At 41.6% G+C, this 11,096-nt stretch overlaps 4 protein-coding genes across 6 annotated transcripts in view; 3 read left to right on the top strand and 1 right to left on the bottom strand.

Annotated features, from left to right (window-relative positions):
* The first annotated feature begins 379 nt into the window (after nt 1–379).
* Nucleotides 380–3,207, top strand: LOC108144407 (activating signal cointegrator 1). Its single transcript, XM_017269242.1, has 6 exons — nt 380–548; nt 616–1,258; nt 1,790–2,256; nt 2,601–2,722; nt 2,781–2,975; nt 3,031–3,207. The coding sequence occupies exons 1-6, from the start codon at nt 481–483 to the stop codon at nt 3,099–3,101; spliced, it is 1,566 nt and encodes a 521-aa protein (XP_017124731.1). The 5' UTR covers nt 380–480; the 3' UTR covers nt 3,102–3,207.
* A 231-nt stretch (nt 3,208–3,438) lies between these two features.
* Nucleotides 3,439–4,009, top strand: LOC108144410 (migration and invasion enhancer 1). The gene is made up of 2 exons (XM_017269256.1): nt 3,439–3,548; nt 3,613–4,009. The coding sequence occupies exons 1-2, from the start codon at nt 3,523–3,525 to the stop codon at nt 3,872–3,874; spliced, it is 288 nt and encodes a 95-aa protein (XP_017124745.1). The 5' UTR covers nt 3,439–3,522; the 3' UTR covers nt 3,875–4,009.
* Nucleotides 4,010–4,342: 333 nt separating this feature from the next.
* LOC108144404 (cactin) lies at nt 4,343–6,688 on the bottom strand. Its single transcript, XM_017269228.2, has one exon. The coding sequence runs from the start codon at nt 6,615–6,617 to the stop codon at nt 4,440–4,442; it is 2,178 nt and encodes a 725-aa protein (XP_017124717.1). The 5' UTR covers nt 6,618–6,688; the 3' UTR covers nt 4,343–4,439.
* A 663-nt stretch (nt 6,689–7,351) lies between these two features.
* LOC108137644 (mannosyl-oligosaccharide alpha-1,2-mannosidase IA) overlaps nt 7,352–11,096 on the top strand; it is a 67,724-nt gene continuing 63,979 nt past the window's right edge. Inside the window, exons 1-2 of one of the 3 annotated variants that reach the window (XM_041710884.1) lie at nt 7,352–7,484; nt 9,236–10,005. In XM_041710884.1, the coding sequence (XP_041566818.1) occupies nt 9,373–10,005 (633 nt within the window). In that variant the 5' untranslated portion in view covers nt 7,352–7,484; nt 9,236–9,372. Of the gene's footprint in view, nt 7,506–9,235; nt 10,006–11,096 lie in introns of all 3 variants that reach the window. The other 2 variants (XM_041710883.1, XM_041710885.1) reach the window with 2 other exon arrangements.

Here is an 11,096-nt window from a genome sequence, read left to right as displayed (position 1 = left end):
GCACATGTTATGTTATTTTTTTTAGATAGTATTTGTAATGCTCAATTAAAGCATTTTGTGCATGGTGGAAAATTATGAATAAATCTATGACCATGAATGTACATATGTATATTTACTTTACGTATATAATTGATTTTCTTGTACTTAATCACTCCTGCCAGGTTGTTTGGAAAATTACTTCCTTAAGTTAGACTTTATTATATTCTATTTTTTCCTAAATTATTTTATTTATTTTAAAGTTTCTTTTAAATAATTTAAAATTTTAGGTATCTTAGGGTATTTACTAGTTACTATGCTGCCTAATATTATCATGTATTTTAACTAGTGTTGGCTAATGAGTAACGATAAGATTGCTAACTCAGCTCACATTACGGCACTGGTCAACACTAACAGCTGTTTACTTTTTGCCTGCGTTGATTTTTTAAGTTTTTCATTGTAATTTCACAATTCTTATGAATTAACCAACTAATTGAGTGAAAAATGGAGAAATTTGTGCGGGACACGCTGTCCAAATGTCTGGATTGTGTTGTCACGGATCAGATGATGTCGTATGTATCCGATATTGCCAAATAAATGGGTTTCTCGTTTCTCTCAATGGGCGAAATTGTCTTGCAGAGCCATACTGAACATCAAAGATGACTATGAATTCGATAGTTATTTTGGCAACTTACTGAGCGAGGACAACGAGGAGCATCGCATGTTTCTGCTCAATTGCCGCCGCATGTTATTGAGTGGCAAACAGCCGCGCAATAATGCCAAAAGTCGCACGCCCACCAAACAGCTGCCGCCCACATCGCCGCCCAAGGGTAACCAAGCAAATCAGGGTCAGGGAGCCAAGGGAAAGTCCGGAAAGTATGTGAATCTATATGCAAGCGATGGACGCGTGCAGGGAGACACCATATTACTAAAAGGCCGGCGGCACTGCGACTGCCAGGCGGCGCAGCACAAGCTGATCAACAATTGTCTCGGCTGCGGCAGGATCGTCTGCGAACAGGAGGGCAGTGGTCCTTGTTTATGCTGCGGCGATCCCGTCCACACGACCGAGGAGGAGCAGCAGATGGCCAAGGCGGCCAGGGAGAAGTCGGGCACGAAAGCAGCTCCCAAACAGGGCAAGAAGTCCTCCAAAGAAGCCGCCAAAGAATCCAGCTCCAAGGAGGCATTGGACAAGGCACTGGCCCAAAGGGATCGCCTGCTGGAGTACGACAAAAACAGCGAGAAGCGGACCACGGTCATCGACGATGAGCTCGACTATTTCCAGGTGAGAATCATCACTAACACCATTCGCCTTTGAATCAATTCCAAAAATCATTTTCCTTACAAATCTATACACAAGTTAAGCTATGATTTTCTATGAGATGGGGTTTAAAATAACTAATTCAGTGACTTTAAAACTCAATGAAAAGTTGGGCAAAAATATTAAAAAAAAGTTTCTTAGCCAATTTGAGGTATATTTGATCATTTTGCCTTTTAAAATTTGTAAGATTTGCTATGCTAGACTTTTACCGATGTGGATTAAGGTTTTAATTTACAATAATAAATGGGGCAAATGTATAAAGAATATATTTTTAAATATTTTCCAATCTATTTTAAGGATATTTCATCATATGCACCATTTGCCATACAAATCTTTATAATAATCTTTTTAATAATATTAAAAAGTTAGTCATAAGAAACAAATATCTTGCAAATGAAGCTAACATTTGCGATGGAAAAAAGTGTATATTTGCTATAACCAATTTAAATAATTGCATTATTTATTTACTCACAACAATATTATTATTTTTTTTAGGAAAACTCCGTATGGCTAAGCGAGGTGGAGCGCGAAAAGTTTGAGAAGCTGAAGAGCGACATGCAGGAGATGAAGCATGGCAGCCGCTTGAAGCGCAAGATCCGCGTGGACTTTGCTGGCCGGGAATTGCCGGAGGAGCCGACCGTCTCCAAGGAGTACGAGCAGCAGGTGATCAGCGAACTGGCGGCTGTTACCAAAGCCTCGGGTGGCGCCTCCAACTGGAATGCTAACTCGATCACAGGACACTCGGCCATGTCACTCGCACCCAACTTGGACATGGCCAAGCCGCCTGTCTACAAGCCCAGCAAGGAGGCCAAAGGTTGGCCAGCTCCGGCAGCGGCGAGTGATGGCCTGGAGAGGATCTACAATCGGGTGCAGGACAAGGAGCTGCTCGAAATGCAGGACATGCGACAGTGCCTCTCAATGCACCAACCTTGGGCTTCACTGCTTGTGGCGGGCATTAAAAAGTTAGTGCATGTAAATTTAATTTCCCTGACACTAATTGAAAAACAACGTAGTAAATTCAAGTATTTTATACTTAATTTTAAATATTTTTCGCTTCGATTTTCATACTCATTGCGGTTTTTAGTTATGTTAAATGTAAATATATTTTTTTATATTTAATTTGTTTGTTTTCTGAATATGAATATCTAAAATATTTAATTTAAATTGAAACCATTTTAAGCTAAAGTACTTTACTTATATACTACTTAATCAAGCAATTTAATATAAATATGTTAATTAAAATTTTGAATTCAATAGCCAGATATTTAGTTATACTATACTATAATTTAACTTACTTTTCCAACAGACACGAGGGACGAGTGTGGTACAGTGAACACCGTGGTAGACTGTGGATCGCCTCCACCTCCAAGGAGCCACATGCCGACGACATTGCCCAGATGGAGGGCTTTTACAAGATGCTCTACGGCGGTAAGTCTAGAAATATGCACATTAATGTACTCCATTTTGATGAATGTATAATTGCCAGATCCCGACATCAAGTTCCCCAGTCATTATCCCACTAGCAGTCTGCTGGGATGCGTCCATGTGGACAGTTGCCTGCCGCAGGAGGAGTACAGGGAGGCGTTTCCGGATGGCGAATCGGAGAGTCCCTACGTTTTTGTCTGCACCAAGCCAGAGCAGCTGAATATACTACTGCCCGTTCAGGGTGATCACAAAATATGTGAGTTATTTGGATCAATTTGTAAAGTTCCGCATTAATCTTCTACAATTTCCAGACGAACTGCCACTAAAAACCCACACGGCCGCTTGCAAAACACTGCTTAGAGCCAGGGCCAACAAGGGTTAAGGATTTGGGGCTTTTGAAAGAACATTTGCATATAAATTCCGGTAATAAAATTAGGCGAAATTCAAAATGCTTGGAGTCTTAATAAAATATTAATTTGGATTTAAAATATTTAAGGTTTTTTTTTATATAAAATATAGCTGTGAAAAATAAACTTGAAGTCCGAAATATAATAAATTAACTAAGTTTATTTATTTGATTTATTTTATGTACAAAAAACTACATTTAATTTAGAGAAAAATAAGGGTATTATGGGTTTAAACATTTTTGTTAGATACATATATTGTTATTATTTTTGTTTATTACAACTTTGAATATAAATATTTTTTCAGTGTAACGATAGTTTTCCCAAACGATAACGATAATTTTGTGACAGCTGTTGCTGAAGCGCTACTTTTATTTTTGTTTTGATTACTTTTATGTAATGGTGAAGGTGGAAGTGGAATACTGGTAAGAGGCGTGGCTCTATTACTTACAAATTGAACTTAAATAACAATGTTTAATTATGCTCCAGTGGCATCTGCAACTTTAGCGGCCAGTGCCACCTGCTGCGCGAATTTCTGCTGGCCTCGTCGCCCGATTTGGACATATCCTGCCGCCAAGGACGTCGGGGATCCTTCGAGGTGGCCATCGACGGGCAGCTGGTCCACTCGAAACTCGCCTGCCTGGCTTTCCCCCAGCATGCCAGTGTCCTGGCTCAGGTTCAAAAGGCGGAGCGTGGAGAGACCGTCGAAAAGGTCATCGAACAGCCCATCAAGGACTGCAGTCTAATGTGAAGAGCTTTATTTGTGTCATAGCTTAATTATATCCTTAAATTATTAAAATATGTTGAAACAAGTGAAATGATATGATTATATTCGAGTAGGAATCATAGGACATCATCAAGAATAAATAATGACAAAACCTATAAACTATAAACTGCCCATCTAAGGAGATCGATCCCCACAAATATAAAATTCTTAAAAATAATATGGTAGTAAAAGCTTTTAGAATAATAAACAAAGAAAAAAAATATTATGAAACTAATAAATTTAAAATACGTAAATTGATTTTACACTTTGATTTCTTTTTGAATTTGAGCTTCGAAAAATTATTCAGAATAATAGAATAAGCTTTAATAATTAATCTAATTAGAAATCTGAAAACTATATAAATTAAAATAAAAAATTTTTATGTTGAATGTGTGATAATAATATTATGTGGTGCGATGATTTTCCTTCACTTTGTAATAAAATACAAATTTGTTGTCTACAATTTGTGTTCTTACATTTTATTTGGGCATAATATGAGTTTACAAAAAAAAATAAGTTTCGGGGAGAAGAGAAGATGGGCGCACATCCTTCACCGCCTGTAGCGATATCGCTTGAAGTGGAACCACAGCTGGAAGATGTTGTTGTGGAACTGGCAGCGGAATCCCCGCTTGTAGCTGAACTCCCACTCGCGGTTGACGATCTTGAAGGCGATGTCCTCGTACGGCGGTCCCGTGTGGAAGCGCAGCACGGCAAAGTCGCCATTGTCGGCACAGGGAGTGAGGAAGTATTGCGGCGTCTGCGATTTGTCCATGAGGTCCGGATAGAATATGTTGAACTTGTAGCCCTGGACGATCTTGGGCGGTGGATTGTCCATGTCGTAGTGCGTCTGATTGTACTTGTTCCACTCGAAGCCCGTGTGCACGCGATTGAAGTAGCGCGGCTTGCGCGGCCGATACTTATCGGTGGCCAACTGGGGCACTGCATCCAAAGTGGTCTCCACACTGAACTCGGCCTCGTCACCCTGCATTCCCTGGCGCGCCTCGTTGCGCATGCGCAGCTCCTGCGGCGTCAGATGATTGGTGTCCACGCGTTCCGGATGCAGGATGAGCAGGCGCTGCCTCTGCGTGCGCCGCTCATCATCATCCTCCTCGTAGAGGGCACCCTCTGCCTCCGGCTGGTCGTCGTCATCTTCGTTTTGCACTCGCCGGCCCGTGAAATCCTCCTCGCGTATGTAACGTGGACTGTAGTTACCGGCCTGGTAGAGACGCACTGCATCGCGCAGTTCCTTCAGCGGATCCTCTTCGTCTTCGGGCGGGCCGTCGCCATCTTCGGGCTGCTCCGCGTCCTCGGTTTCCATCTCCTCTTCCTTGACCTGCGGTGGCAAATCCTCCTGCGACGCCTCATCGTCGTTTTCCCGCTTGAGCAGCAACAGTTTCTCGCGCAACAGGGCCTGATGACGATCCCGCAGACGAGCTCTGGCCATGTGCGCCTTGAGTTGCGACAGCAGACTCTCCCAGTAGCTGATGTCCACGCCATCCGCTCGCCCACTGATCTTGGCCTCGATGCGCTGCCGCATCTCCTCCAGTTGCTGGGCATTCTTGCCCCTGAATATGTCAGCCACATCCTTGACCACCGCCTGGTGGATGCCATCCCTCCGCTGATTCAGCGATGTGCTCTCCGTCTGCAGCTTCTGCTGCCGCTGCAGTTCGTCCTGGACAATGGTGATCATGTCGTTCCAGAAATCAATATGCTTGCCCTGCTCCAGCTCCTCGTAGACCTTTATGTCGACCAGCAGATCCTCCAGTTCGTCCATGGGCAGGCCATTTAGCAGGACATAGGGCTCGTGCATTTGCATCTCCAGGGATTCCTCGAGTGGGGCATTGCCGGCGGCCACATATTGAGCGAGCAGATCGATGGGCTTGGCACGGCCATCACGGATGCGGATTTCGCTGCGCAGTCGAGCCTGTTCCAGGTGAAACTGGTCCTCCTGGCGCTGCCACTCGCGGAACTGCACCGCCTCCTTGGCGCGCTGCTGCATCATGAGATCATCCTCGCGCACCTGCCGCTCCAGCTCCCTTTCCTGTCGCCGTTTCTTCACCTTCTCCAGTTCCCGGCGGTTTTCCAGCTGCTTTTGCAGCGACAGCACCTCCACTGTCTTTGTGGAGAGATTGGACAGGCCCTCCACCTCCAGTTTCTTGCCCCAGTGGAAGGTGGAGGTGAGATTGGAGTCGCCGAAGGGGTTGTCCTCGTTGGAGTACGTCTGGTATTCGTTGTCCCAGCCCATCCGTTCGCGACGCCGCTGCTCCTTGGCCTGTTTTTCACGCAGCCGGCGGGCACGCTTCTCCTCGGGCGTTTCCTGGGCCTTCAGCTCGTCCTTCCTGCGCTGGCGATCTTTTTGCTCCACAAGGCGACGGGCTTCCAGGGTCTGGAGCAGCTTCATCGAACTTTTGGCCAGCGGCGAACGGCGGCCACCACCGGGCGCCGTGCCGGACGAGGAGGAACTGGACGAGGAGGAGGAGCTGGAGCTGGAGGAGGAGGAGGAGGACCTGTGCCTGCGGCTCTTGTGCTCCCGCTTCTTGTCCCTGCTGCTGTCCTTCTCCCGGCGGCGATCGCGCTCCTTGTCCTTGTTGTCCCTGCGATCCCGCTCCTTTTCCCGTTCCCGTTCCCGATCACGATCTCGACTCCGATCCCGGTTCCTGCGGCTTTTTGGATCGCGACTGCGACTGCGGCTACGACGGCGGGACTTGGTCGACTTCTCCTTGGGCATCCTTGATCAAATCCGTGTAAATTGTGAAATAAACAACAAAATGATGCAGGCGCAGTGTGTGGGGTTATCGATAGGCAGTGACAATCGAATTAACCAACACTGTTTTGCACTCTCATTAAAGTAAATTGATATTTAGATTTACTGAATATATTATGTATTTACCTAATTTATTTTTAACGAATTAAGAAGTACACCGGTTGCTATAATAAATATGATATTTTTTATACCGATATATTTTTTCACAAAATAATTCAATAACATACAGTCAATTTATAATGAAATTATGATTGCAATTTCAGAATACGTAAATTTCAAAAAGTTTAACAGTTATTCATTTAACTAAACTTTAAGTTTCAATTCCAAATGTATAAATTTCATTTTCAGAATTTAAATAATTTCTTGAACATTTTGGCGCGCTCCCAAATAAATATTCAAGAAATTTGAAAATATTTATTAGGACAAAAAATACTTTATGAAAATACAAAAAAAAATGGGGCTTGTTTGCTTTGAGAATAGCAAATCATTGGTAGATTTTCGCCTATTTGCAAAATGGAAAGCGGGCGAAAGTGCTGGAAAATGTGAAAGTTATTGCCACTCCGACGATCTGGCAACTCTGGTTTTCAGCACCTTGTAGTGTGCCTTTCAAACTGTAGAGATGGATAATCTTCGACAATCCTTTTCAAACATCGATAGTATCGATATTTTAAAAACATCGATGACATCGATGTTTCTCCACCTCTAACCTCTACCAAGCTGTTTATTTAGTCGTCTCGAACTCAAAAAACCGTAAATCCATAGAATTAAACGTGTTTGTCGAAAACGCCCAGCTGAATTGACTCCATAGCTGCAATTTGACGTTCGATTTGTGTAAAATATAAATTGTGGCAGGTGAAACACGTCGCCGTCTCGCTCGCACAGACCTCCTTGGTGGCAAAACAACAAAAACACCAGAAAGAAGCGGCGACGATGTGAGCGAGATTGATTTGATTGGGGGTGAAGGGAATAAAGGAGACGGGAGACGAAAATCAAAATCAAAAGATTCATCCCTTTTTTGCTTCCTCTCTCTTTCATCTCCTTTCTCCTCCATCAGCTGTGTTACTCTTTTTTACATTATTTTATGTGCTGTTTGTTTCTGTGTTTTTTTTTCGTACGGTTGTTTGGCCATCTAACGGTATTCCGTAATAAATGTTATTGTTGTCAGCCGTTTCGTTGTTGTTGCAAAATATTGCGTGTTCTCTCCTTCCCTCTCGCCCTCGTCTCATTTTAGCCTGCAGTTTATGCATGGATTCGAAATCGTGATTTATTCCAGATCACAAAAGTGATAATAAACAAATATACCGCAAAAAGTGCGAATTTAAGTGTGAAAATGTGATGGTGAATTAATCAAATTATTTACTTAAATTACTAAGTGTTTTAATGTTCCATAGCAGAATCTTCGTTTTACCAAGGTATTTAAAATAAAAATAAGATTTAACAATAAAGAAAGTACATGAAACGTTTTAAAACTTTCAAAGCAGAACTTTGTTTTAACGATGTCTTATAAATAAAGATAACATTTAACAATACAAAATGTATATGAGACTCATAAAAATGATTCAGTATAAATATGAAATAATTCCACTCAAAAATTCTTATCAACAACAAAATACTTAGTTTTGTATATTTTTGTTCCACGTAATAAACTCATATGCTTATTGACTTGATGCAGCTTCCACAATTTTTTGAAAATTACAAATTAAAAAATTAAACATTTAAATTGTTACAGAATTAAAATGACAGCTTAGTAAATGAGTAAAATTAGATATTATATTTATTTATTCCAGACATATAAACACAATTAATAAAAAAAAGTTAAAAAAACACTCCAAAACATAAAAAAAACTTAAAAAAATATTCAAATAAATGCTCTGTTAATTTGTTGAATTTGGAGAAAGATATCAACTTTGATGTCAGTGTATTTAGTGCAAATTAGGGGAGTAAATTAAAATTACAAATGAGCAATTGCAATGCAAAATTTTACGCATAAACGTTTGCCTGTGAGTTTGCCACGTTTTGTGCGTGTGTGTGTGTGTGTTGCCGCTCTTCTTCTTTACTTGCCACGACATCGCCTCGAATTACCTTTATATTTTGTTGCCTTTCTTATTTGTCTGTGTTTTTGTTCCTTTTTTAGACGTGTGTGTATGTGTGTGTGTGTGTGTACAAACAACCGAAAATAGCCAATAATAACAATAACAATGCACTGCCATTGAGAAAGCCCCATAAGAGAGAGAGCGAGAGAATATAACGAAAGAAAGAGAAAAAGAAAGAACCGGCAAAATCCCAATAAAAACAAAAAAAAACAGCATAGTGCCTCCAATTAAATAAATTATATTCCTAAAAACAACTGTTTTTAAGTTAAAGAAAAGATTAAATAAAAAACATAAACACTTCATATCCTTTAGTAGTAAAAACTTTATAGTCGTCGAAAATGTGTTTAAATTAAATGTATTTATTTCAATAATCGAATGAAAAGTTCATTTAACAGCAATAAAGTTAAAAAAAAAACTAATTTAAGTAACTAACAGCACTAACTTTAAATGATAAATGATTAACTAAAAGTCTCCCGCAAAAAAAAAAAGACAGACAAACTCAAAACTCTTGAAAAAACAAAACCAAACGTTAAATGCAATCAAGGACTTCAGTGAATCAATAAAATTCAATTCAATCGGTCGAATAGAACTAAAATATACGCCAGGATAACGCCAACCAAAGCACCATGTATCGCATCAGTCCGATTGGACGCAAATCGAACTTCCATTCGCGTGAGAAATGTCTGATTGGACTCGTCCTGGTAACGCTGTGCTTCCTCTGCTTCGGCGGCATTTTCCTGCTGCCGGATAATTTCGGCAGCGATCGTGTCCTGCGCGTCTACAAGCACTTCCAGAAGGCTGGACCCGAGATCTTCATCCCGGCCCCGCCCCTCGCTGGCCACGCCCCCCATCGCAGCGAGGATCCACACTTCATTGGCGATCGCCAGCGTTTGGAGCGAAAGATCCGGGCGGAATTGGGTGAGATTCTGGACGAACCACCGGCAGCCGGGGGCGCTGAATCAGGAGGAGCTGGGCAATTCCAGGCTCTGGCCCAACAGGCTCAGGCTCCCGCTCCCGTGGCCGCTTTAGCGGATCAGCAGGACGATCAGCCGCGGGACGCCGGCGACGAGGGACAGCACGCCGCCATTCCCGTTTTGGCCGCTCCCGTCCAGGGCGACACTGGAGCCAGTCAGGCTTCCCATCCACAAAGTTCCGCCCAGAACAACCAGCAGCAATTGCCCCTGGGTGGCGGTGGAAATGATCAGGCGCCGGACACACTGGACGCCACGCTGGAGGAGCGACGTCAGAAGATCAAAGAGGTAAGTGGTTCGCACTCTATAACTCCAAATACACTGGTTGGCTGGTTTTCATATCAATCCGACCTATGTTTAGTATATACATCTAGCACCATGATCTATTCAATATTTTATGTTCTAAAATTTTGCTTTTATAAAAATGGATTAAAAAACTTGAAGGCAACCTTATTAGATATGCTTTGTACTTGTATATCTTAAATGTTTCTTATAAAAGCAACAAAAATGATTACCTTTGATTAAAGATCAAATCTTGTGACTTATTGTTTGTTTGGAGACTACATTATCGATTTAAATAATTAATCTTTTATGCTCAACACCACCCGACATTCATTTCTGGAATGGTTCGTGAACTGTTTGAACGGACAAAAATGTTTTTTGACATTATCTTGACTCTTGGCTGTATAAAATCTAGCAAAATATTGACCTTCCCCTTCGGGGGGTTATCCCTGTCATTCCCAAACTCAGCTCGATTGCGACGATGTTGTTGTTTTTTCCGCATCGCCTTGTCTCATTGCTCTAATTTGGCAGTTATTTATTTTATTTCTCGGCCTGTGTGCATATTATTTTTACTTATTTTTTTGCTACTCTGCAACGTGGGCAATTATCAGCATTCCGGTATTTGTGCTTCCTCTGCTGTTTGTGGCGCGACATCGTGGTCTCCCCAACTAAACTTACGCGACAATCCAGTACTGACTGATTGTTCATGGAGACGTCGTACCAATGTAAAGAATGTCGACCCGAAAGCCTTTTATGTTTGCCCCTGGTGTTTGCCAACTTCATAAAGAGATTTACCGAACAGAGAGTTTATGCGCTCGAGAAATATCACATGTTTGATATTTTTTATAAAATTTAGAAACCTTTAAATCTTTAAGATTAATGTTCTTATTTTCCCAAAGTGATGAAAATACTGTAGCTTATAAATAAAGCGTATTATTCGGAATTAAAGTACATATATAAAAAGCCAATTTCTCCATTTCTTAGCACATTAATAAATTCCGTAAAAAATTTGCAAGACCCAGCTTTGTCTATGTGTACATTTTATGCTTTTTCCTACGTGTCTAGTTTTTTTTTTTTTTTTTGCTATGCCCCGCTTT

The sequence above is a fragment of the Drosophila elegans genome, unplaced genomic scaffold (genome assembly GCF_018152505.1).
Source record: "Drosophila elegans isolate 14027-0461.03 unplaced genomic scaffold, ASM1815250v1 contig_149, whole genome shotgun sequence".
NCBI classification, from domain to species: Eukaryota; Metazoa; Arthropoda; class Insecta; order Diptera; family Drosophilidae; genus Drosophila; species Drosophila elegans.
The sequence above is the reverse complement of the archived record's forward strand: the minus strand, read 5'-3'. Positions and strand labels throughout refer to the sequence as shown.